General features: G+C 41.3%; 1 protein-coding gene across 2 annotated transcripts in view; it reads left to right on the top strand.

Annotated features, from left to right (window-relative positions):
- Nucleotides 1-11,440: 11,440 nt before the first annotated feature.
- The window catches only part of LOC146677551 (A disintegrin and metalloproteinase with thrombospondin motifs 2-like), a 152,060-nt gene continuing 135,988 nt past the window's right edge, over nucleotides 11,441-27,512 (top strand). For both annotated transcript variants that reach the window (XM_085423837.1, XM_085423829.1), the window contains exons 1-2: nucleotides 11,441-11,939; nucleotides 13,550-13,956. In XM_085423837.1, coding sequence (XP_085279963.1) covers nucleotides 11,852-11,939; nucleotides 13,550-13,956 — 495 coding nt within the window. In that variant the 5' untranslated portion in view covers nucleotides 11,441-11,851. The remainder of the gene's footprint in view (nucleotides 11,940-13,549; nucleotides 13,957-27,512) is intronic.

Genomic DNA, 27,512 nt, shown 5'->3' with positions numbered 1-27,512 from the left:
AGTTAAGACAACAGGGAACACCCACCAGTCCTGCTTGTTTTACACACAGCTCACACTCTAATGCATAACTATTGTCTATATTTGCATGTGTCACAGAGCGTTCAGACTTTATCAAGAATTGAAATGACCTTTTTTTATTTTTTTTTTAGTAATTTTCATTAAGAAAGAAAACAATGGTTAATGCGGATCATTCTGTGACTCCTCTCTGCATTTTATTTTTAAACACCAGAGGTGGGACCAAGTCATTGTTTTGCAAGTCTCAAGTAAGTCTCAAGTCTTTATCCTCAAGTCTCAAGTCAAGTCTCAAGTAATGTCAGGCAAGTCAGAGTCGAGTCTCAAGTCACTGGTGTAAAAGTCCGAGTCAAGTCACAAGTCTGAAACTTTGAATTTCAAGTCCTTTCGAGTCTTTAAAAAAAAAAAAAAAAAAAGCATGTTGCAGTTATATGCTAAATGTAAATATTAGACCATGTAATTTTAAAATCTGTGTTTTTCTCAACACATGACAAAATAGTGAACTTAGAAAATATACACAAATTGTGAAATTGCACCTCTTTAAAATGCAGCTCAATTAAACCTAGCTCCAAGAATAATTTTCACCGACGGTTCTGAGATAAGCTGCATGTCATTCTTGGATGCGGTTGTAGGACCAGCTTTAAAATCGCATGACAAAAATATCATACATATTAAAAAAAACTGCATCACCAACGTAGCCTGGACAACATTTGCTAGTTAGATGAAGTCAGCTATCTCATCGTAGCATATTTATATGCATATTTATAATCATACGGTTCTTGGAGTGAGTGCATACACTCATGAAGTTTAGTAACTTCAGGTCACTGCAACAAGCCCAGGTACAGTTTACCGACGGATGGGTGCAGGACCTTGAAATGCACCGTGTAGAACGAAAGACCATCGTACATATCATAAGTTTACCAGTCTCACAAATTGTCGTCATAAATACACATTCCTTAACCGTTTATTAATAGGACCTTTGAGCTCAACGGTAATTAATTAGTAGTGGAAATAATTTCTGGTAGCATCACAGAAATGTAGCAGTGACAATAATATTGTATGCTGTAATCGTACTGGGCAATTAGTGATACAAAACAACTGTTTTATCCTGTGAATAAAAGTATATGTTTTTGTCAATGTACCATAATAACAGAAGCGAAACGCAATATTGTGTCAGGACAATTCACTATTTATGCACAATAAACAAAGGAGCATAGCGCGACCATTTCTGTTCAGCGCCAGACTTGCTTGTAACCTATATCACCAATTATGTTAAGAAAAATGACGCATTAACTACAACAGCAGACTGACCTTCGTGTAAATGCTTGGAGCAGACTAACCTGTGAGCTGGAGGGTTCTGGGACGTTATATTTGACCTTTGAATGGCTGCAATCCAGGACACCCGTCGCCTCTTTGTTACTTCGGAAACATGGCTCGAACAATTTCTCTTCAACGACGTAATCCGATAACAACCGATCTCTTTACCCGTCGGCTTCCCGTGGCTGTCATGCGACCGGCTATTGCAGTTAATAATACAACAGCTTCTTGACATTTTTGTGTTTCTTTTTATCGCTGTATAACTGATTTTAATTGAAAGCCTAGTACCGCTTGCCACGAGTTCCCAGAATCCTTTGCGGTTCTACCCGTGAATGACGTCACATTTTCAATCTCTATATAATATGCATGTTAAATTTTATATTTGGGGTAAAATATCAAGTCTTTTCAAGTAAACCGGTTCAAGTCCAATTCAAGTCCCAAGTCATTGGTGTAAAAGTCCAAGTCAAGTCACAAGTCTTAGAACATTTTTTCAAGTCAAGTCTAAAGTCATAAAATTAATGACTCGAGTCTGACTCGAGTCCAAGTCATGTGACTCGAGTCCACACCTCTGTTAAACACTAAACAAATCGTGGATTCAAGCAGGATCAGCAGACTCCTTCAATACAACTTCCAAAGCATCTCGTTTGTTAACACCTTCACACACTCCATTATCTGGATTATGATTAAAACTGGCTGACACCCTATATGTTGATATAAACTAAGCATTTGATTAACAGGAAGTAAGAAGTAATAGAGTCCACAGCATCACTGAAAAAATCCACCACAATAATGGAACAATACTGCATCATCCTATTCTCATGAGACTGTAATGCCAATGTTGCACCATTAGAGCAGGATGTGACTGCACCAGCCTCGACCCCGAACTCACACTATGCACAAGAGGAGAAGAAAGGCCTTCTTGGCCTCTTGCTTTCTGCAGATCTGATAATGTACCTACAGTACGCATGCATGCCTGTGTGTGTGTGTGTGTGTGTGTGTGTGTGTGTGTGTGTGTGTGTGTGTGTACATGTGTGACCATGCAATCATAACTCTTATTTTTTAGAGAGCTAGATGTTCCTCTGAGGGAATATCCCATCTTAGCAGCAGCATTGTGGCCAAAAATTGCTTTGTCCACTTTACAGAAATGCTAGCCAAGACATTCTTTCTATAAACACTCCTTCACACTGAAACAGGTAACTAAATGCAGCTCGTGTCAACGTTATTTTCTTTAAATCCTCTGAAGGAATACTTTAAACCTCAAACTACTGTTTGAAGAGACCAATAACAATTAACTATTTTCCCATCAAACTCTGAACCCGAGCTTTTGAGTCCAGAATGATCACACTGGCCTGTTCTACAGAGGGGATTTGCAAGCATGGCTTAATTGCAGAGAAAAAATGCTACAAGCACAAATTTACATAAATGACTGCCCTGCAAATTGCAGATAAATTTGTGAGGCCTACAGGGCTCTCTAAGCACAGGCGTTAGTTGGGTTGCAGATATGTTTTTGAATATTGAAATATAATAAATATAATTAACCATGGGGAGAAAATAACTCTTGTGGCAAGTTGGAAATAGATTTTATAAGTTAAAAAAAAAGATCAATTTTATCCAAATAATTTGTTTGGCACAGTTTTGAAAAAAAGACTGTTTATGGTGCTGGAAATTGGCATTTTCTTCTTTCTTGTACAGAAATGGGTAAAACAGCATAAATTAAAGTGCTATTGGCTATATTGGGTGACTTAATTACCATCTTCCGCTGGATTTGCCATTTAGGGCTGCTATTGTCGGTTATAAAATTCATACAAAGTACACTTTTTAGCCTCCATTTACTATCACAGCTTAAGCAAAGACACGAAAAGGCTCAGACTGGCAATCAGCTAAGTTCTTACTTATAGACAGGGAACTGAAACCGAGACAGAGGCAAATAAAATGTCAGATCAGGTAATCAGACAGGCACAGAGGTAGGAAATAAGCTTGCAGTGTTAAAGTAAACACACAATGGCAATCTGGCTGCAGAGTGAATTCTGAATATTGATATTTCTATACAGGGGAGCTGAGTGAAGGGGTGGGGATGATCAAATGTTCTGACAGGCGGTAAAGCAGGTGGAGTGCCTGTTGCTAAAAGGGAAGGACAAACAGTAACTGAGAAAACAGGCAAGCAGTTAAACAGTTAGTGATTTACTGAGTAACAAAGATTCCACAGCTGTCAGACTTCGAGCTACAGAACAGGGGAAGATTTTCAGCCTTTGTCTTCCAGCATATCACCCTTGTCTACTCGATGACCTGATCCTGTCATAGGAGCCTTAAAAAAAGAACCCAATCCAGACATTTCAATGCCTTTTTTTTCCATGCCATGGATTTTTCTTTCTTTTTCCTTCTTTCTTGACTCCCCCCCCCCCCCCCCTTTCTTTCTTTCCTAAATCTCACAAACACATACAAACTCCCATGGATAATTATAGTACTACAATAGTACTCATTCTTGGGCAGGACATTGAGCTTCCTGTGGTCAGGATAAAATCAGTGACCACTGTGCCACTGAGGTCAGGGAGCAGAATCTGTCTCTTCTGGCATGGCTCCCTCTGTGTGGGATGAGGCACTGTTGGAATTAAAAGCCAGACTGCCCTCGATCATCCAGGCCCATTTCGAGTTTCCTATTGCCCTGGTCACTGGCACAAGCCAGGTCTAGGCAAAGATTAAAATTATCCAGAAAAAAAAATCCTCCTAATCTTCTTATGTGGGATGAAGATTAAGAAATATTAATTTAGGGCTGATAAAGTACTGAAAACAAAACAAAACATTTCCCCATCAGCTATTAAGAATTATTTTCTTTAGTTTTTTTTTTTTGCATATTTAAATAAAAAAAACAAACTTTTCTTTTTTTACGTAACAATGCTGTAATGTTAGTAAAACACACACAGAGATAGGAGCTGGATATTAGTTGAAAAACAAAAGGTACCTCCATGCTCCAGTTCCACAGCGATCAGTTATCTGATCAGTTAAGGGCAGTAAAGGGAAATAGGCCACAGGCACCCACTGAGAGCTTAGATAACATATGGTGCATGATAGCAAAGGCTTGCATGTGTGTGTTTGTGCGTGCATGCCCTTGTGTGTATTTGCCAAACTAAACACACACCTGAAGAAGGTCCTGCAGTGGATTGGCATTGTGAAAGGTATTGACAAAATCAGTCAGTTTGCTTTAGTGTTGAAGCATAAAAATTTGAAGGAAAAAATCTTAGGAAAGAGTATGAGCTGTATTGGTGTATCCACCACTGACCACTTTAGTGTTCTCTAAATATTTTGCATTTAATCCTACTATACCATAGGTTTTTTGTTGTGTGTTGAATGTAGACACCCTCATTGGCTGAGCTGTGCAAAGGGTTATTTCAGGTAGGCAATGAAGTCAAGCTTGGCACAGGCCCATTTTGAGATGTCTATCATGGTGATGGAGAATCCAGCCTCAAACCCAAGCTCATGCTTTTATGTTGTATCTGGCATAATTGGTGCCATGACTGATAAAAACACTATTGATGATAAATGCACAAGCTATATTACAGCTTTGATCGGCGCCTCAGCTGTGATGATCTATGCAGTCATGTAAAGAAAATACACATCATGTGTGTACATCTCCACTGTGGTCCAAAAAACAATGGCCGTCATTGGGTTTTTTGCAGTTTCTCTGAGCATTGCCTGGTGTGACCTTGGCGAGAATTTTCTAGGACAGCCACACCTGTGAAGAGTTCAATTTTTGAGACCAGCAACCTGTCAGAACTTGTGCTTTTAAAAGCTGGTCACACTTGCTGAGAATCAGTTAATCAAGCGGTTTTGATGGGCAGCACCTGGATCCTACTTATCCTCTCAAATCCTGCGGAAGCAGTAAGGCTGTAGCTAGTTTTCCACAGGACTGTGCAGTCTTTTTTTTTTACTTCCTTTTTACTTCCACTGCGTATTTGTACAGACAAACTGTGGCACCAAAGCAAATCAAATCATTGATGTGAGTTTTCATTTTCTTCTGGGCTTTTGGGGTTCATCAATAACCCATTATATTCCTCATAGTCTACACATGAAATGCAACTATAAGCTATGAGAACTTATATGATAGCCAGTGTATTTACACGTGCAATACATTGTTAACACCTGCCTTTTTATACACAAATGCATACAATCACACATTAATTTCCATGTAGAGTTATGACAATCGACTTTCAGGAGACACCTGTGTCCGAGTTCATGGCTTTGACTTGATGTGCTGTCATGGGGCTTTGATGTCTCATCATGTAACCTCTTTGAGATGCTGGAAACACCTGTCCTTGCATTCATAAGATATGCTAATAAATGCTGACACATGGTGGCCTGCTGCCTGACCTTGCTAGGACAGCAGGAGTCATTGGAGAGACTGGCAATGGTGGCCCTGCAGGACACTTTTCAGCATATGCTCACTCAGTATAGCCCTTAACACATGCAGCATAATCAAGTTGCTAAAACACAAATTTGAGCAAAAACCAGAATATATTTTTAAATGATTTTATGTAGTATTAATAATCTAGTAAGGATTCACTTGAATGCCAGTACCCGGGGATAACCATAATTCATTAAAGTGGGGGATAGACACTTGAAGGGGTAATCTAATATAACAATTTGTAATTAAAATCTATATTAAACGCATGAAGCCCTGAAACAGTGCAACATGTTGAGAACACAACAGATTTTCTCCACTTGTCTCGTCTGACCATGTAGCTCTATTTCTCCACTCGCAATCTGTTTGCACATGCACAGGCAATGGACATCTGAACACCCACCTCCCATAAAAACACACAAACATAGGCCTGCACACACACACACACACACAAACCCCGGCACCGCCAAACCTAGTTATAATAACCTCCACAAACACAAGAGTTTGTGCGCTCGTGTGTGTGTCTGTTTGTCTGGAAATAGGGATATTATTGTCTGTCTCTCCTCGACTCCTTCGAAGTGCACTTTTCAAGGTGCAGGGCTTGGTATCTCCATGGCAACAGCAAAGTAACCAGGAGCGAGGGGTGGGAGGAGATGGTGTGAAGGGTGGTGGGTATATGCGGGTAACGGCATAAGTGTTCATATGGAGGCAGGGTGTCCACTGGTCACAGACTGGCATGCAGGGTGTGTAGATCGGGAACGCTTACATGTGCGTTGTTATGGTGGGAACTCGAGGCAAAGCAGGGCGTGGCTTTTTCCTGAAAAAGAGGTATTTTTGTGTGTGTGCATCTGTGTTCCCCTGTACCCAAACAGGCTTGTGAAGATCCAGGCACTGCGAACCAAGGTGTAACCGTGATGCTTGGTGAAAGATGACCTCTCACTGCGCAATACACACACACACTGACACAGTCGCACTCTTTCTCTCTCAGCAGAGGGTCACTGTGTGTTTGTATGGCGAAGACCTCCAGGTATAATTGGACTGTGTTTACATGTGCGTGCTTTCATGCTGGCCCAGATACGTCCCCCTGTCTGCATTATTCTTCTCTTACTCTATCCTTTCTCTTTTTTGACCTTAACATGTCTCATGTTACTTTTTGTTGGCTTTTCTTTTTGATGTAACAAGGTTTTTTTTGTTTTTGTGCGTGTGTCCTTGATGTTTTCTTTAAAATCCTTTTCATATTTTTTGTTTTGTTTTGTTATTTGTTTTTTGTCTCTCCTGTTCATCCTTGCTCTCCGCCCTTTCTCCTACCCTCAGTGGCGTTTCTGTACATTTATGGCCATCACTTTATTATGTTTTATTCACATAGAAACAGTACAGAATACTCGTACAAAAATCTTTAATATTGTGATGTAATTATAATAAGGAAACATATCTGAAACACACACCATTTCAATGTTACATATAACAATAACTTACCCAATGAATTTTGCTCATTAACTGATCCTGTTGACAGGGTGAGCAGTCCTGCCAAAAGTAAACTATTTCCTAATTATTTCAAGCAGTGCACTGCATGACTATGTCGGCAAGACACTGAAATGTTAACATTACTTTTTCTGTTTCTTCCTACATCACTATTTCTCAGGCTCAGAAAATAACATTTACACATATGAGGTGGCCTTAGATTCATTTTGGTTTAGCTCAGCTTTTTTATTCTTATTTTTATTTTTTAGAATAATCATTTTGAAGTTGCTTCTTTACAGTGTAACTAAAGACACGGAATATAAGAAAATCTAGTTCAGACAGCATGGAAACCACAAACAGAACCAAAGGCAGTGACTATGTGGACATTCATCAGCAGTCTTCCAGATTTCTAGATATATTTAATTTGTGTAAAATGGTGGGATATTTTAATTAGAACTATTTTGTTATATTTTGAAACTTTTTAATATATTGTATAATTTATTTTAGTTTAGTTATTTACTATCATAGGGCAACTGTGACCACATAATTTCCTGGGATTAATAAAGAATTCTGTTTCTCATGATTCCAAAGGAACAAACCAAAGAATCGTCTTGGGTCTTCACTCACTGGACATTTTGTTAGATGCACCCGTTCAACTGCTGCTTAATGCAAATATTAAATCAGACAATCACATAATAGCAACATATTGAGTTTAGATATGTAGACATAGTTAACAAGTTCAAACCGAGCATCAGAATTGAGAAAAAGGTGATTTATGCGACTGTGACTGTGGTATGATTGTTGGTGCCAGATAGGCTGGTCTGAGTATTTCACAAACTGCTCATACTGGGTTTTTCCCACAAAACCATCTCTGGGGTTTACAGAAAATGGTCTGAAAGAGATAAAAATATCCAGTGAGTGGAAGTGCTCTGATGCCTTGTTGATCTCATAGGTCAGAGGAGAACGGCTAGACTGCTTTGAGCTCATAAGGAAACAGTAACTCAAATTATCATTCTTTACAACCAAGGTATGCGGAAAAGCATCTCTGAATGCACAGCACATCCAGCACTGGAGCAGAGCAACAGCAGCAGAAGACCACATAGTGTGCCACTTCTGTCAGCTGAGAACAGGAAACTGAGGATACAGTTCAAACAGCCTCACTAAAATTGAGCAACAGAAGATTGGAAAATGCTGCTCAAATCATCTCAGATTAGTTTCTTGAACGTACCATTGAGTATTTCATTGGCCTCCATGATCACTAAAACCCCAACAGGATCCAATAGAGTAACTTTGAGATGTGTTGGAGCAGGAGACTTGCATCACGGATGTGCAGCCGACAGATTTGCAGCAACTGTGTGATGCCATCATATCAATATGAACCAAAATCTTTGAGGAATACTTCCACAATCTTCTTAAATCTGTGCCATGAAGAATTAAAGCAGTTCTGAAGGCAAAAATAGGTCCAGTACAGTCCAGTACTAGCAAAGTGCACGTTTCAAAGTGTCTGGTGAGTGTATATTACCACCTTTACTATACTGGGAAAAGCCAAATTTGGGCAAATTATGACTGACACGGTACATCGTACTAATCGGTAACAAGATTCCTCTGATAAGCTTGGAGATACGTAAACAAATTCCTTTCTTTAAGCCTTTTTGTTTAAAGCTGACACACATAAGCACACACAGACACACACAGTGGCGTGTGGAATTAGCTACCAGATCTTTGTAGAAATCAGAGTCTAAAAGCCACTGTAGCAGATCTGTGAGGCTATTTGCACAGCACTGCTTTGATCTAAATACTAATTAGAATGCTAAAATGCTCACAGTAAGCAACTTTATTTGTGAAGCTGACAGTTTTGTCAGGCAGCTGTGACTTTTTCGAATGTTGTAGTCATCCGAAATTTACAGCGAACAAAGTGTCTCCAAGGAAAACTGAAAAAGCGTATAAGTCAATTCATATCACGATTTGTAATGATTGGAAATTACAGTATCATTAATAGAATTTGACCCATACAGCTCTGTGTTCAGCACTTATTAATCATCAAGAGTGAACTTCACTCCAGTGCCAGAGGCTCAGTGATATATGTGTTAAGTATAAAAAGAAAGCTGAAGACGAATCATTCGTATTTCAGATTTGTGGTAAGGCACAAAATCATATAAGTCGACTTACTTTATACTGAGTATATTTCCTCAATGAAGCGCATTTAAGAAAACCTTGGTAACAATATATTTAGAGCAGAGCTGCAGCAGATTCACAGCAGTTTTAAACAGAACCTTTTATCTGAAATATTATAATAAAAAAAATGTTACAACAGGAAAACAGCTATTTTAATTAACCTACATTTTTAGACGCTAATAGCAAGGCCACTCAGACAATTAACTTTTTTAAAAGTTAAAAATGTACAATTTTCAGTTGCCTGTGGCTTCCCATTATTTACCTGACATAAACTGTCTGCCTCTAGGTTGCAACCAAGCAGCACTACACTGACTGAGCTTCTGCAGAAAGAGTAATTAATACCATCATCTAATTATGCACGATGCTTTATTGGATCAGCCTGAGGGGCTCAGCGAAAGAAAGCCTCTACTGTAACTGGTGGTTAGGCTACTGATTGTTAGGATTGTTTGGGGTATTTTATTGTTGGACAGTAGATCTGTTCCAAACTAGCAAGTAGCACCTTCTCAACTGACAGGGTTACTGTTAGACAGGTGGGAAATCTCTGCTATTGCACGATTAATACTGTCATTTGAAGTTATGTGTAACCTTTAAGCAGCTGTACAGGCTTAACTCCAAGAGCAATCCAGGCCGATTATTTTACCTCTGTAAAAATCTGTTTTCCTCTATATGTTTTTCTGTTCCACAAAGAAAAATCAGCTGTGTGTACTGAGAGTCCCACAAGTAACTGTCTGTTAAGTCAGTTAAGAACTAGGATGTATTATTTATTTATTGGTTGATCTTTGGTGTAATTCTTTTTTTCACAATTATTCCATTTTTTAACACCTGCTCAGGATCACTGTAGCCTCCTCAAAACACACACCTAGACGATCATCCACAACAGCAAAAGCGCTGAAAGGTGAAATGAATAACTTGTGCCATCTCGTTCAAGTGCAGCGTGAAGCTGGAATATGGGGAAAAAAAGCCCAGGCATGCACAGCTTGAGGAAAATGACAAAGAGCCCGAGGCATTGATCCAGACTCCAAACTCCCCAGATCCCAATTTGATCGAGCATCTGCGGGAAGCCGTCCCACAAGACCCAAAGGATCTGCTGCCAACATCCCAGTGCAGGACACCACAGCACACCCCAAAATCCATGCCCTTGAGGTTAGAAGCTGTTTGACCGCATTGAGGAGGACATATATTAGTCAGATGATCATATTTTAAAACTAATGATGTCATGGAGGAACGGTCAATTATAATTACGCTGATTGTTTTGCACTTCAATCTGATGTGTTTTGCAGTATTTGGAACTAAGTAAACAGTGTTTTGCATCTTTGGAACTCTTTGATCGCTTTTTGTTGCTTTGAAAATCTTGGCACAAGAATAAAAATGAATAGAAACTAAAGACTATAAATAAATCTGCTGCCTTAAAAATTTTTTTAAAAAAAAGCTTATTTTGCGACTCAGCAGATTAAATTAATTGATTTTGATGTTATTTTAAAGATTTATTTATTTACCTCTCCTTAATGTTATTCTTAAAAGGGAAAAAAAGGAATTTGAAATAAAAATGGTTTGCCTCGTTTCTGTAGTTCACGTCATGCATCTTATTTCTGTTTACAACAGTTGAAGATTAGTGGTCAACGAGGGTAAATGATGTGCTAAATGAGGGCAATGCAGGTTATGGCTATAAGGCTTCTCTTTTCTCTCTTTTCTTTTTTCTTCTTCTTCTTTTTTTCGCTGGCTGTAAATTGGACCCTTGGGCCCTGCAAAACTCAGTGCATTTCTACCAGCACACCACGCGGGGCGCTGCTGCGTACTGAAAACAAGAAAGCTTAACGGAATATTCAAAGTTTACAAAGAGGTTCGCAGCTCGTCGGAGTGCGGTGGAGTGCAGGGTTTAACAGCAGTTATGGTCCCGGAAAGGGTGTCTAAGTGTAAAAAATAAAAAATAAGAATCAATGCTTCGGGTTTGTGACATGCGCTTGATGTACCATGAAGCGCATTTCTTTCTTTCTTTTCTTTTCTTTAAAAAAAAAAAAGAAGCTGTCTGTCGGTCCATCAGTGCAGCCGCAGCACAGCCACCGCTCACTCACTTATCACACAGAGGAGACACTCCCGGCGGCCGGTCTCTGTGTGTGCGTGTGTGTGTAGTTTCAGAGAGTTGTCAGAGGTAAGAGAAATAGAAAAAAAGTGGGAGCACGCAGAATTCAAGAGAGAAGTTGGGAGAAAGAAGGAGAGACAGAGCGGAAAGAGAAGAGTTGAGTGAGAGAGGGAGCGAAGAAGAGTGAGCGAGCGAGAGTGAGAGACCTCGACGGAGAGGAGGAGGAGAGAGAGAGAAAGAGAGAGAGAGAGAGAGGGGAGGAGAGCTCCGTCTCTCCCGGTGCACTTGGCAGTCTAGTTGCGGGCTGCTGTGCTGTTGCTGTCGTGGCGTGGCTGGTCGCGCCAGGCGGGGAACTTCACCACACTGGAGCCCGGAGTCCCACTCTCTCACCTGCGCAGTTCGGAGCTGCCATGGGTTTCTCAACAGGATATACTGTCCTAATTATTCTACCGGCCTTTCTGCTGCACACCAGCGGCCTTTACATCGCCAGTAGCGTTGGTGAGTGGAGTCCACTTGAGCGTGGTCAGTGTTTACGTTGTTCTTCTTATCTGATCATATCTTATCAGCTGGGCTGCGCGGGGGCTCTCGCGCGCTCACTGGAAGTGTGGAAGCTCATCGTAGCGGGGAGGCACTGTCCTGCTTCTTGCTTGTGTTTCATTTTTGCCACGCTTTTGCAGTTTTGTTGCAAATGATATTGTGGTGCGCATTTGCAACTTCTGTAGCCCGTGTCCTGCTGTGGTGCTTAAAGGGACTTTCCGAAGGTCCCTCAGCGGTGCAAGCAGTGTTGTGATTTGCCCCCCCTGTCCAGGGTATAATTTTATCTGGGGTGTAAGAGGGCATCTGATGCACCGGTTTACTGTCGGATTTCGCAGGGAAGTAGCCTAACATTATCTGATTCGGCCGCTGTCGCATCTATCGATCTGTCACAGGACGCTGGAGTCGGATGTCAGCCTATTGATCACACTATTATCAAATCATTCCTCCAACATGGAGGATGAAGAAATGTTTACACTGTGTGTTTGGCTTTTATCGGTTTGCAAACTTTATGAATTAGATGTTATAGGTGGATACTTAAATATTAAAATAAAGAAAGAAAGAAGTGGATCTGCATCCGGGGACCATATACAAGGTGACAGCAACATACTGTTTGACTGTGTAATGGCATTGACACCATAAAGTGGCCTTGGCTCAGTGTGTGCAGGCTATGTGTTAGTGTATGAGCGCTGCGAGGTTGCACCTGTAACGTCAGTGTCACATGTCACTAAAAGAGAAAGAGCTTTCTAATCTTAGAAATCGTCATTTGATATCAGTTAAAAACGTGTGTCTTATACTTATCTGTACGAACAGTTTAAATATAATCACTTAATCATAGATATTGATGATCATGAGAACAGTGGTTACAGATGCATTTCAGTTCATATTGATAAGAAGCGGCTGAGGGGGGGGGGGGGGATCTGAGCCACTGGATCAGTTTTGTTGTTGTTGTTTTTAATAGAGGTTTTCTGTTTATTCTCGGTTTGAGCAGGTTGTGGGTGATATAACAGCGTGATAAAGCAGCAATTAGCACCTTGATCTTGTACTGACTTTCCCGTTGATGGTGGAAGGGCAACAGAAGGTGTCAGGAGCGCAGCGTGCACTGCTGAGGCTGCCGTTTCCAAACGCAAACTGCCGAGCACGGGGGTCGCCTCTAGGTTCATGGGTGGGGCTGTGTGTGTGTGTGTGTGTGTGTGTGTGTGTGTGTGTGTGTGTGTGTGTGTGTGTGTGTGTGTGTGTGTGAAAGGTTACTGATTTCACTTTTTATTTATCACTGTGCTACCCTTACCGCAGCTTGGAATAAGGAATAAATAATTCCTTGCCAAACTTGACATTTTCCTAATCCCTTTTTTCCTCCCCCCACCTCTTTTTTTCCATTCCCATGACTCCTGATTTTCCCCACTATTTATCCCCCATTATTCACCCATGACGTACCCTCCTCTTTGTGCTGTTTTTTTTAATTTTCTACTTCTCCCTCTTGACTGCCTCCCACATTTGTGCATTTTACCATCTTTCACCTTCTCTTGTCTCATTCCCTTCCTCCCTCCCACCCAACTTACCTGTCCTTTTCCTAGACTCCCTGCAGCACATCCTGGGGGAGTATGGACTGGTTAGGCCGATCAGTGTGGACGCAGAGGGCCGCTTCTTGTCACACGCCGTCTCGGCTGGCAGCATGGCAGGAGGGCAGTCCCGTAGGCGCCGGAGGAGGGAGGTAGGAGAAGGCAATGATGAGTGGGAAGGACCAAGAGGAGCTGTGCCCCCTCAGGAGAGGCTTTACTACAACGTCACCATCTTCGGCCGGGAGTTCCACTTACGTCTGCGCCACAATGCCAGGCTGGTTGCACCCGGAGCCAAGATGGAGTGGCATGATGACAACGACAGCATCCGGTACTCTGAGCCATTGCACGATGAATGCTTGTATGTGGGTGACATCACAGACAGGCCAGGAGCCACTGTGGCGATCAGCAATTGTGATGGCCTGGTAAGTGTGTGACCTGTGCTCTTCTCTCGTGACTGAAAAGTTGTCTGTGGACAAAATGACACAAGGAGACACAAGGGAATGGATAGAGCTGATCATAAAAGATTTGATCCTCACAAGCACTCGTGGGGTCAACCATCCTGCTCTGCCTGGTGTCCTCTAAACAAGCTTCAACACTAGGTCTGCCCTGAGAAAAGCCTGAGTCATGTTTTCATCCCTCTGTCCTCTTGCCTCTTTTAGTTTAGTCATGCAAAGAGGAAAAGGAGGGATTACTGATGTTTCAAAGATAACCTCTTTATTTATCACTACTTCAGCTATTAAAATAGCATTTAGCAGGCTTGTAATACATAGATACAGAAGGTGTGGACAAGTCGCTAACACTACAACAGCATTCAAATTTAAATAGCCACCACAAAATATTTTGGTTGCACAACAGTTGCTCAAAGAGCTCAAATTGTAAATGCTTTTAATAGAGCTGATGATGAATAGAGAAAAAAGAAAGGAGACGGCAAACAGTTGGTGAATGGCTGTCAGTAAGGGAGAGAAGTGAGATATAGACGGTGTGAAAACTGTGCACAGGAACCGAAATGAGACGACGCAGAAAGATGGAGACCGGTGCTCGGGGAAGAGGTGGAATGGACAAGTGTGAAAGATATGCCTCGGGGCGGAAGAAAATAGGCAAGCAAATATGAGGAAATATGCACATGGGGGTTTGCACAGGCGCTGATGAGATTTGGGGAGGAGTTTTCCTCATTAGAAAAAAGGGTTTGTTAGTCAGCCAGATCTGCCCCCCGCTGGAGCTGAGCAACAGCAACTGGATCCGTTTAGGGTTGGGGACACTAGGGACTGAGCGAGCAACTGAGAGAGCAGGCAAGGTGCCAGGACAGCATAGGCCTGACATGCCCACTTAGCTTGACACCAGCCAGTGGCAACTCACTGCTGTTGCTGCTTGCTCCAGACTGTCATTTCAGAGCCTTTTGGCAATTTCTAATAAAGATTACTGTCGCAGTGTAGCTGGTTACACATAACAGATCAGCCAGTGCTGATCATTGGTTTGTTGAGCGCACTGCTTTCTTTTATTTAAACATGCTACTTGTGTGCATGGATTTTGATTTTTTTTTTTGATATAATCTTGATCTGTCCATAGTAAGAAATGGGGAACAAAATCCCATGTTATCCACATTCAGGATGTGATAGTCAACTAGACCATGGCAGGTCCGTCTAGTGCAATTTATGGTCCCACAAATGTGTCTGTTTGCATACGTGTCTCTGTGTGGACATGGAGATGGGTTTCTGCAAACGTACTTCCTTGTAGTCCTTCAAAATACCAGTTGCATGTTGCTGGGCATGGATAACCTATGTGTTGGTGGAATGCTGAGTGGTTAAAAAGTGGAGCAGAAAAGTGAAGGGAGTGATGAAAAAATCAAAAATACAGCATGAAAAGCACAGAGAGTGGCTGCAGTGGACACTTTTAAGTGTTTTGAACACTCGGTTTCAGATCTTTGCATGTTATAACGTCGCTCTTCTTCGCGGCTGGTGAACAGACCAAGAGTGGACCACAAACTGGTTGTACCACATACTTGTGACACTGCCCACATTGACAGAAAACACTCTCTGCAGGTATAGGTGGACTGCCTTTGCGCTACACCTGCATAAAACAAGCATCTCTCACTCACTTTGTCTGAAGTGAAGTTAGAGGAAAGGAAAGGAAAAAGGCGACATCTGTACTAACAGTGCTGTTGTTTGGGCTCTTTGCAGTGTTCGATGTAAAATAGGATCAGCTGTATGGTGTATCAGGATAAACCGGGATATAATCAAGCAGCTAAAGGGGCATGTAACCATATTCCGTACCAACGTGTGGCTGCTAACATGAAATAAACCACAGCTACTGCTGCTAGCACTGCTATAGTGAGTTAGCACGTTTCAGTAACATTTTAAACATGATCTGATTCACGAGGAACATCTTTAATCGTATATATATATCTATATATCCTAAATACAAACTACACAGGTTCCTTTAGTGTGCAACTACCTCCATTTAAAGTTTGCTCAGTCTGACAGTTTTCTGTCTTTTAGACTAGTCAACTAGTCACATTTTTTTCTATTGTTTAAACGACTAATAAATTAGTCACTAGAAAAATCCCTAATCTGCATGGATGAATTCCTGAACACTCCACTGGTATTATAAACAGTAGTAACTCACAGGGACGTCATCATACCAGAAATTTAGTCGTTGGTACAGATACCAGAAGAAGTACACAATTCTGAATATCCAGTTTCACACCAATTTACTAATTTTGGTGATTTTAGATGAACACTAATTTGATTATTCATCTTACATCACCGACATTGTGGTGGCAGACTGCTTATTCGACAGCTTAACGTTACATTTTGTTAACAGGACACAGACAGAAATGCTGGGATTGTTGCTGAGTAGCCCGCTAACGTTAAACCAACCTTATTTCATTACATTAGTTTAAGCCATTATATCTAATTATCCTGCATGAACATCTTTTCTAATGTCTATTTCAGGGTAACAATGCAAAATACTTACATAGCTGACTCTTACTGCCTTTTCTTGCCAGTGAATTGGGGCATCAGCACTAGTCACCATCTTCCTCATGTAGTTTCTGCTGTGCCATGTGTACTTTTTCCTGTGCTTGTGGGCATCCTTCTTCTTCTTCAGCATGTAAGGAAAGACTAGAGCATTTGTGTGCTGCCCCTCACGTCTGTGTGGACCTTTTAGGTATTAAACCAGCCCAAGAACTTTCTCTTATCATAATCAAGTGATATGAGAGACTCAGCATAATCATAAATAAGTTGAATAATATTTTTTGTCACCAAAAGTGGATATTATATTGCAGTATTTCATACGCATTGTCTGTGATATGTTCAGTATCCACATATCTGTCTGTCAGTCTCCTCACTAAAAAATAATATCCGTCCACTTTTATGTCCTGTTGCTTTTCAGTTACACATTAACTCAAGAATGTAAGCAGTATACATAAAATATAAAACATACATAGATTTGAAATGCACTAAAATATATTTTAGCCCTCAAGTAATGACACAAAGTGTTTTGGAGTATAAAACTAAATGAAAAGACTTCTCAAGACAGGCTTAAGAATCGTTTAAAAATCGTATCTTCTTTTGCAGTATTGACGTCAGCGTTGTAGGTAACACGTGAAAGAGTCAAAAGAAAAAGAGAAGAAAAAGCCTTTTTAATAATCACGTGAGGCTGTCTGCTTAGATTTAATTTGTTTCTCTCTGCCCTTGAACAACTCACATCATTACTAATCAATTCTTACAACCTATCTCCCATGCCAAGAAATACAGCCAAGTTCTGCCTAGCTGTGCCCACATCCGTCTTTTTTAAAGCCAGAAGAGCCGCGCAGGACATCTTTGCCCAGCTATTTCATTGTTCTTGACAATGACAATAAATAAATAAATACCAAATAATACCTCCGCTTTCTTTTTTTATTGACCCAGACACCTGGTTAGAGTGTCTTCTGCCCTCTGTTGTCATTCACAACCAAGAACCTTTAGCTGGCTATGACCCAGGAGTGTGGTAAGGGAAGAGCGATTACAAAAAGGAAAAGGTAGTGTTTAAATGAAAAAATACAACTTAAACCAAAGCTAACAATAATAATAATAATAACCTCTTAAATTCTTTTAAAGGCAAAAATGGGGCAGAATACCATAGATGGTGAGAACTGAGCAGTGTGTGTGTGTGTGCATGCATGCATTTGTCATTCTAAATGAAATTTAAATACAACTATGGTGCTGTAAAAACATCAAGCTTCATTTCTTCATTTCTTTGCACAATGCTCTTTTAACTTTGAAATTCTCAAATATATATATATATATATATATATATTTATTTTTTCATGTAAAAAAAAAAAAGCAAAAGGTTTATAAAATAATTCCCTTCATAATTGTTGTGGTTTCAGGGTCATGCTTTTGTGTATGCTGGCTATGTAAGCGCCAGGTTATTGGTTTACCTGTTTGACTTTGAAAATGTTGTGTCTTCAAATATAATCCCTGTTAGAGGAGGAAAATCTGACAATTCAGAGAATCACAGTCTTGATTTTATCTGATTAACGTATGCAGCAGCATGAGTGGAAAACCCTCCGACTGCAGCCATGTCAGAAAGGCTTTATTCGGTATTTGAGTTTGGAGGTTCAGAAGAATTTTTCCAGGATTTTTTTTGGCTGTGCTGTTGCAAAGATAGAGGGACATATTGGGGACTGCTGCTTACTTTACATTTCAAATTTGAAGGCGAGGTGGTGCCGTGGTTGGCACTCGGAGCAGGAGGTGCATCTTCTCTCTCTGCCTATGCGGGTTTTCTCCGGGTGCTCTGGTTGCCTCAATGAGGTTAGCTGGCAATTCTAAATTGGCTGTAGTTGTGAATGGTGTGTCTATGCTTTCATAGTAGCTTTGTGATTGTCTGGCAATCTGTCCAGTGTTAGCACAGCTGGGATAGGCTTCAGCCCGCTCCGCTTTATTTGGATAAGTGGTTAAGAAAGTGCTAAATGGATATTTAAGATTTTGTCATCATTATTTAACAAAAAACAAAACTCTCTCACTCTGAGCTTACGGTTCAGCTTTGACCTTAATAGGAAGAAACACTTGCTTAGATAAAAGCGGTTTTATGAAAAACTGTACAACAAAAATCTGGAGTTTTCTTACACTTTCTGAGACACAAATGAACTGTGAGAAACTGGAACTCCATATAGAGACATGTTAATGTCTATGTGTATGTGTGAGAGTGATTGGCCATACTTGTGGCTTTCCTGCCGTGTTTGTGACTGTGTTGGCCTGATTGTGGAAGGTCAAGGGTCAGAGGACCTCCTTTTCCCCTGCAGTTATAGGACATCGAGGATTACAAAATTATCCATTAAAACGTTCTCACCTTGAGATTCTGAGGACTGACACAGGGTAGCTTTGTAAACTGTCAGCCAGAGATGCAGTAATTTCCACTTGGGAGGCTTGTACATCATATAAATTAATTTTTCTTTCCTAGTAATGCTTTTCTTTAAGTTTTTATAAAATTCTGCTTTCGATGAGCTCCGCTTATGAGACCAAATAATCAGAGCGAGCGCTCTATGCACACTATTAAGTTTGAAGTGGCCCTGTCTTTCAAGTGGCCACACAGGCTGAAATGGTCAAGGATTACACTGCAGCAGTTCATTCTAAACTTTAAAGTTTGGCACGCATAAATGCGAACACACAACAACTAAAGAGAAAGCTTGTAAAGACAAGAAGAATCTTATAAAAAGAAGGGAGAGAGAAAAAAAAATTATGGACAGACAGGAGATGATGGAGTAAAATGACTGAAAGTGTGAAATATCCACATACCCCACCTGGAATATCGACATATTCCATCAGAAATATGTCAGTATTCCCGGTGGAATATTTAGACAGCCGTTTACAGGTAGAGCTCCAACCGTAATGTCAAGACTGTGCAGCAAATCGTGTCACAAAGCAGATAATGCTTGAATAATGTTTAAACTGTGGTAGATTGAGAGATGAATGCTTTGTCCTACTAGCAGACAAATATAATCTGCGACTGCAGCGTGGCAAATGCAGATATTTATCTCCAGTTTGAGGCTTTCTGCTTCAGGTAATCAGCATGTTGTGACAAATGGGGTGTCAGCTATAGTCTACTGTGGGAACAGAGGGTCTGGGTAGGCCAAAAATCTGGGAGTATGAGAAGCGATCCTAAAGGCTTTAACAGAGGAAGTGAGTTACCTGTCATCTTGGCTTTTTCTCCTAAAATCAAGGTGGATACACACCTGGATAACAGAACCCACATTTCCACAGATAGGATATATGTTGCATACCTTGTCGGTCCTCATAAACACAACAGAAAACACACCTTTGCAATTCAGTCAAATGCTCAAGCAAATGGTAAAATGAAAAAAAAATTTTTTTTTAATCTGAACCATCTTTACCTCTTTGCATGACAAAAACTACTGCACACATTTCTCTTATTGTCTCCACCCCTCACTTCTCTCTCTGTCTCGTGTTTTTTGGCCAGCAGCGGTAGCAGCAAACAGGAGAGCCCTCCTAATGAAGGTATTAAAAGAGTCAGGGAAATGACAGAGAAAGAGAAAGAAAAAGAATGTGGCTCCCCAACACCCACAGATTCAGAGCTCCGGCAAAAAGGAAGGAGACAGTAAGAGGCAGTGTTCCTTTAGTGAGCGGGCTTTGTCTGTTTTTAGCAGCAGCTCTGCTCCTAAGTGTTGATCGCACAAGTGGTGTTGGGGGTTAAGGGCAGTGCCCGCTGTTTGTGTTAACAGCAAGCTCAAGATCTTACTAACTAGAAGATATTTTATGTGTAGTATTTTCATAAAGTGGCTATAATTATATTAGCAGATAATTAGTCCTGAAGGCGTAGCCCTTTCTAGATTCTAATGTGCCGTATTTATGCGTGGCTGTGTGCCGCAGTCTGTTCATGTGTGTTATTAGTACACAGCAGGAATGCCGGAAGGCGGCAGTGTTATTTTGGTGTTTTCATTGAAAAGACTCAGATATGAACTGCAAGGAGAAATGCCAAAGCACTGACAGGTGTTTTATTTATTTATTTTCTGTGGGTGGATGCTTGGAGTTGGCACATTCCTTGCAAATACTACATACTATGAAAAAATACATCATTGTATTAATTCAATGCAACTGACGTTGTTACTGTTCTACCTTAAGTATTAAAGATGGTAAAGTTTTAGCTTCTAAACACACACACACACACACACACACACACACACACACACACACACATGCATACAGTATGGGAGTACACACTCACATGCACCCAGCTCTGTGCCAACTGAGGGGTAATCATGTGAGAGAGTGTTGACAGAGGGGAAGGCCTATCACAATAATAGCCCCAGAACTATTAAATGCCAGCGACACAGACACTTGCGCCAGCCATGCCCCTGTAATGCACTCAGTCATTACCTCTGCATTAGAAGTCAATAGAGAAGGAAGCCCTGGGCTGAGCCAACTCATCCATCCATCCAGTCCAGCAGTTAAGCTTGGTCAGGCGTGACAGCTCGCTGGGCCCTACAGCATGTTATTCCACCCCGGGTCACACGATAAGCAGCTCTCAACTGTAATCAGCTCAAATTGAAATGATGACATCAATTACAGCACGGCGCACAGCTGTTATTGACCCCGGCCCTCGCTGGCTGTGTAGACTAAGCTGTGTGTAGAAAGAGAGGGAGAAAAAAAACGAAGCATAGGGGTGAGCCCTGCAGGAACTGCAGGGCTGAAGGGAGGGCTGGGTGTGGAGAGGCCAGACTGCTGAGGCATGGTATGAATGAAGAGACAGAGAGAGAGAGAACTGTGTTCTCAGTATCTGATTGCAGGTTTCCACCCTACAGTGTAGCGCTACTCAAACACACAATTACTCAATCTAGAGCTATTATCAGATCGAGAGAGAAGCAGAGGGAAAGAGAGCTAGAATCAGATGGAGAGGAGGCCCATTCTGAGGAATGCAACACAGAGCAAATGAGTGCTTTTACCAGAGCTGTGATTACTGCCACTCACTCAGTGCACTTAACCAGCCCCCTTGCCGTCCTTTCCCCTCACTCTCTGTCATTCACAGAGCGCTGGCTGCCTCGGAGCTCTAGGTTTGTTCGAGTGGTTGAAATAACAGGATTCACCGAGGAAAATAACGCAGTGGAACCCCAGGTGATTTTTAAGGGAATCACCTCTGTGATGTCATGATTACAGAGAGTTATTTTTATATGCCGAAACCTGGTAAAATAAGCTCAAATGACGTGGCAGTGGGGATGAAATAAGGCACTTCGTTGGAGACATTTTAAGAGAGAGACGAGGCACTCAGTGAATCCCGAGTGGAAATCTATGGGAGAATTTTTTTAAGGGTAAAGTTTAGCTGCCATAACTCAACAGCCGAAGCAGAACTGTTCCACTGATTCACAAGGTAGATGTTCACAGACCCAAAACAGGAGTTATCATAATAAAAATCACAAGTGTATCCATAATATATATTATCATAGCATAAGTTCATTAGTTGCTCTGGTGAAACCTGTTTTCTAACTTTTATTATCATATTGTTCTGCAAACTCTATACATAGAGTTTTGTGTCTCTGAAAAATTTGCTGTGCTATTCCCTCTTTGAAGCAATACAACATGATCTGGACTTTGCATTAGTGAGTTTGCCAGTTAGAAATTGCCTCAGACATTTGTGTTCTCACATGCGCCGCCGCCAGGTAAGTCCAGGTGAAGTTCAGGGCTGCAGTGCAAGAGTGAAGCCTCCTGGAGCCAGAACCAATATGGCTAATGGTATTGGGATTTCCTGTTTCCATTATGTGCCCTGGGCTGGCGACCTGTCCAGGGTGACCGCTTCTCTCACCTTATGACAGCTGGGATAGGCTGTCAGCAATCAGGCATGTCATTTCAGGCAGTGACAATGATCCAGAGTTGTACCACTTGACTGGACAAAGAGCATTTCAGGATCAAGATAAACAAATTAAGCCTGTCACGCCCAGTTTCTTACAACGAGGAGAAAAATGCAGGGATAAAACTAAATTGAATTCTGACCATCAAGTTAAGACGAGCTAAGTGAAAGCACAATAAAAATGAATAATAAAAAATGCAATTCAGAAGAAATGAGCATTTTTGGAAATGTTTTCTTGCCTGCTGGACAGCCACCATCAGCTTGACAGACATTCAGTTAGCCAGCCAGCCCCACAGGCTGCAGGAAGCTGATCGATGTTGGCCACATCGGCAGTTCTGTAGGTCCCAGCAGCCTCCGAGGAGGATCTTGGAAACAGGACGAGACATCCTTTACTTGTTTCAGCATCTTAATAAGCCTTCTGCCTGCCTCCCCTGATTGACCTGACCCAAGTCTCCAGCGGCCACACTGTTTTACCTCCCAGCCACCACACAGGTGGCTTTGTAGTCTTAAAGCTTCCACTTGTCTGGAAGTTTTCCCCACATAATCCTCACAAACAAAACACAACATGAGAGAGAGGGAGAGAGCGAGCGAGAAAGAGACAGACAGGAGGGAGTGTGGGGGAGGGAGGAAAATGAGAGTAACTCGGGGGTGGGGGGGAAGCACAGCTCAACAGAATCTTAATGTGCGCAAACCTGAACAAGAACAACAGCGACGACATAACCATCACCACCTGCTCAGTGCTCTGAAAGAAGGAATAGAGAATGGGGCTGTCTTAATTAACTTGAACAATTGTGGCTTTTTATTGTTTCGACTAATCCGAGGTCACTTACTTGCATCCAGAAGCTCACACACTCTGACCGAGCATAGATAATATATGTTTACAGTTCCTGTCCGTGCGTGTGTGTTTTCTGCCAGCCTGCTTGTATTAGTTGGATTGTGCCTTCTCATTTTGGTTTTCAGTTTGCATGTTCCTTAACGAAACAGATCTTGTCTATCTGTCTGCATCTCTGTCGGCATACAGTATCTACAGTTCAAAAAACATTTTGCTTGGTGCAGCAGGCAGCTAAGCGGCAAGAATCGCACCTCAAAACAGAAACTCACACCCTCCTCATCTTACTAAGGCTTCCTGTTTTTGTTTTCTGCAAGAGAAAAATAATCACTTTTTCTCTCCCAGCATGTTAGGTTTGGGGTTTTTTGCCAGTGTATGAGGATCTCGGGAATTGTTACAGTACCAGCATATGTAATATATTATATAATAATATATTGTATTCTAATAACTGACTCTGTGGGGGCTGGAGTGGAGCAGCAAAAACAAAGAAACACATCTAGTGCTTTGATCACTGTGACTGATCATCTGCCAACATGTACAGGGAAAGCTTTGGATACTGCCTTACAATTATGTAATCTGTTTGCCAAGATGTAATGGAGACTTTGAGATGACCTTGACCATGTAAAGCACTGTGTGAGATTTGGCAACTGCATTGTTAGGCTGAATGCATCCTCTGAATCAGGGACAGGGTCATGCACCTTATCAACAGCTGCTGTAGGTTTTAATAGGATTAAAAAGAAGTTTAAACAACATCTGAGATGGAATAACAACAAAAGCGTCATCATCATTATTATTATTGTTATTATTATTATTATCAATACAGATAATACAGAGCAAGGCAGAGAATGTGAGAGAAAAGCAATACTTTGTCATTACTCATGAGTATTATTCGAGCTTAAACAAGTAAGTTCATGGCTAAAAACAAAATTAAAAAATTACCAAGGAAAGAAAAGTCAAATGTACTCTCATATTTAACATTTCCAAGAAAAATAATATAAATGATTCAGTGAAATTAAACCCACTAATTCAAACAGGGAATGACAAATGGAGTCACTGTTGATGAGGTAGAGTGCATTTTTTATGGATTGTGTATCAAGCAAAATCCTTCCACCCATTCATTGTTTTCTTTCTTCTCATAAGTTTCTGACTCTAATCTCAGAAAAATTCTCCCCCAACGCCCTATTGTTTATTTTTATTTACTATTATTATTATTATTATTATTAGTTTATTTTTTTACTTGCATTATATTATAAAACTGCCACATCTCAAAGGTGCTCTGTTGGATTGAGATCTGGAAGCTGTGAAGGCCATGTGAGTTCAGTGAACTCACTGTCATGTTTAAGAAACCAATTAGAGTGAATCTTAGCTTTGTGACATGATGTGTTATCTTGTTAGATAACACATCATGTAAACAATGCTAAGTTGGTACAATGAGGCCCAGAGTGGGCCAATAAAATATCCCTCCACACCATTACACCACCACTAGCACCCCGAAGCACTGACATAAGGCAGAGTCTGTTGTCCGGTTTTGGCAAGTCCATGAGAAATGTAACCTCAGTTTCCTGTTTCTAGCTGACAGGAGTGGCACCCAGCGTGGTGCTCTGCTGCTGTAGGCCATCTACTTCAAGGTTCAACATGAAGAGATAAGAGATGCTCTTCTCAAACACACAAACCTTGACTGCAATGAGTGGTTATTTGAGTCACGCTCTTTGACTCAAAGAATTCTGATGTTTGGCATAAGCTGAGGATGAAGATCTTGGCCAAAATCTGATGTGCTTTTTTTTCTGGATTTTTGGTTGGTGCTCCCCATTAAAATTAGACTGCCATAAAAGATAGTGATTGATCATTTCTTTGTAAGCGCAAGCTTACAAATTCTGCAGGAGATCAAAGAATTATTTACTGAACTGTATATGCCACTGACACATTAATAATAGTATATGATTATGCATAGAGGAAGCCCCCCATTAAGAATATAGGGCTGGAATCCAAAATCAAGGATATTACTTGGGTAAATGACGTGCAGAAAGGTGTCCTGAGAAGTAGGTCCTGGATGAAAAGGAGGTGCAAGAAGATGTTCATAACTGAGGCTCTAAAAAAAGAAAGATTTGCAGCTCTGGCCACTTGGCTAAAGTGATAGACCAGAGAAGCAGAGGCCAAAAGAGTAAATTGCCTGTTTTCCGATCATCCATCGCTCAGCTACAAGGGAAAAATAGCACAAGAACAGACGTACCCAGAGCTGAAACCAGGCATTACTAGAAAAACATCTGACAGAAAGATGCATCACACAGAGCAGACCACAGCAACCTCCTAGAGCAAGAGCCAGTCAACATCACAAAGCCAGACATCCAACAATAAATCTTTGAAGAGCTGGACAGCACCTGACAAGCTCCACACCTACTGGCTAAAGAATCTTAAAGAAGCACTCCATGATTACCTGGCAGCACAAATAACAGGGCTGCTAACAGTAGGTAGTTATCTATACTGGCTAACACAGAGTAGAACAATCTTGATCCAGGGTACGACACCATCAAACTACTGGCCAATTATCTGCCTCTCCACAAGATGGAAGTTCCCCTCAGCAATTGCAGCAACCAAGCTGAGTAGACATGAGTCAAGACATAGGCATAGCTCAGAAAGGCATGGGGTCTAAAGTGCCAGAAGGCCAAACCACAAGGTCCTGGTCGATAAAGCATATGCAAGGACTTTAAAACCAGGCAGTCCACCTGAGCACCGCCTAGACTGACCTCAAGAACGCCTACAACTGAATGCCTCACACATGAATATTGGAGTCCTTGGCACTGTACAAGGTTAATAGTGCACTAATAATATTTATCAGAAACTCAGTGGGACATCACTAGAGGACAATTACAAGGCAAGTGCACAAGTTGCCATCAAGTATGGAATATACCAACGTGATGCACTGTCCCTGATATTTAGGCCTCAGCCTCGTAAGCCCAAATGTGAATATAGATATAGATTCAGGAGTAAAGTGACCATAAGTGGTCTCCTGTACATACAGTAGATAACATCAAGCTATATGCAAAGGAATGATTGAGGCACTAAGTCACTGATCCATCTCACCAGGACTTTGGAATGTGATTTGAACTGGATAAGTGTAGCCTAAGGGTTGCAAAGAGAGAAAATGTAATCTGGACTGAGGGTGTGGAGTTACCAGAAGGCAGAGTAGCAGGTATACAGGAGAGCTTCAAGTATCTGGGTATCCCACAAACAAGTGGGAACCATGCTAAAGATGTACAAAGGTCAGTGGCTGACATCAAGATATCCTGCCAGTGGATAGAAAATGTCGGCCTAAAGGACAGCACAGAGGCTCATTTCATGGCAGAGAAAGAACAGCGCCTAAACACCAAATCCACAGAGGCAGAAGTCTACCAACAACCAACAGGACCCAAATTGCAGACTATGTAACGGGGCCCCAGAGACAGTCCTGCATACAGTAGCAAGATATATGATGCAGACTGGGACCACAAACACTGAAAGGCACAATCAAGTCGCTGGGACAGTGTACACAAACATCTGTGCTGCATACAGACTAGAATTCCCCAATTTATGATGGGAGACACCATCAAAGGGGGCTAAATGTGACAAGCACTGAAGTCCCGTGAGACTTCAAGCTCCAGACAGCCAAGTAGCTACTGGCCAACCAAGCAGACATAGTGGTGAAACCACATCTGTAACTGTGGCAATCCCAGCAGACAGCAACATCAGGAATAAGGAGCACAAGACAACAGAGACGTACCAGGGGCTCAAGGAACAACTGGAGTGAATGTGGAAGTTAACGTCCAAGGTGGTCCCAGTGGTAAAGGAGCATTAGGATCTTTAACCCAAATACTGGAAGACTGGCTTCAGCAGATTCCAGCCACAACATTAGAGGCCTCTGTCCAGAAGAGCACAGTCCTAGAAACAGCTAAGATACAGTGCAGAACCTTCAAACTACCAGGAAAAACTCATGAAGGCTGGATTTAAAATTACACCAAAAAATAACTTCCCTTAATTTTTTTGAGCACTAGATAAAAGAACTGGTTAAACTGCAAGCAGATAGTATATTTTTAAAAACCCTGTCATCATAAATCAATTAAATTCTGCTTTTTTGAAATGTTTACAGCTAGAAAGCTTATATCCCGATCAGTTACTTTAAATTTAAACGATTGTCAGTATATTGAATATGATCATCAGATTAAAACAAATCTGCTCGGCTGAAGTGTCCGTCAACCCCCACACGTCAAGCTCCTTTCATAGCCAGCCCTTACCCCTGGCCTCTGTGGAAAGGGGAAAGAAAATCCCATCAGT

The sequence above is a fragment of the Rhamphochromis longiceps genome, linkage group LG2, assembly GCF_057381845.1.
Source record: "Rhamphochromis longiceps isolate RC_006_pf linkage group LG2, R_longiceps_female_GT1.1, whole genome shotgun sequence".
NCBI classification, from domain to species: domain Eukaryota; kingdom Metazoa; phylum Chordata; class Actinopteri; order Cichliformes; family Cichlidae; genus Rhamphochromis; species Rhamphochromis longiceps.
This window is presented reverse-complemented; position numbering and strand designations above follow the sequence as displayed.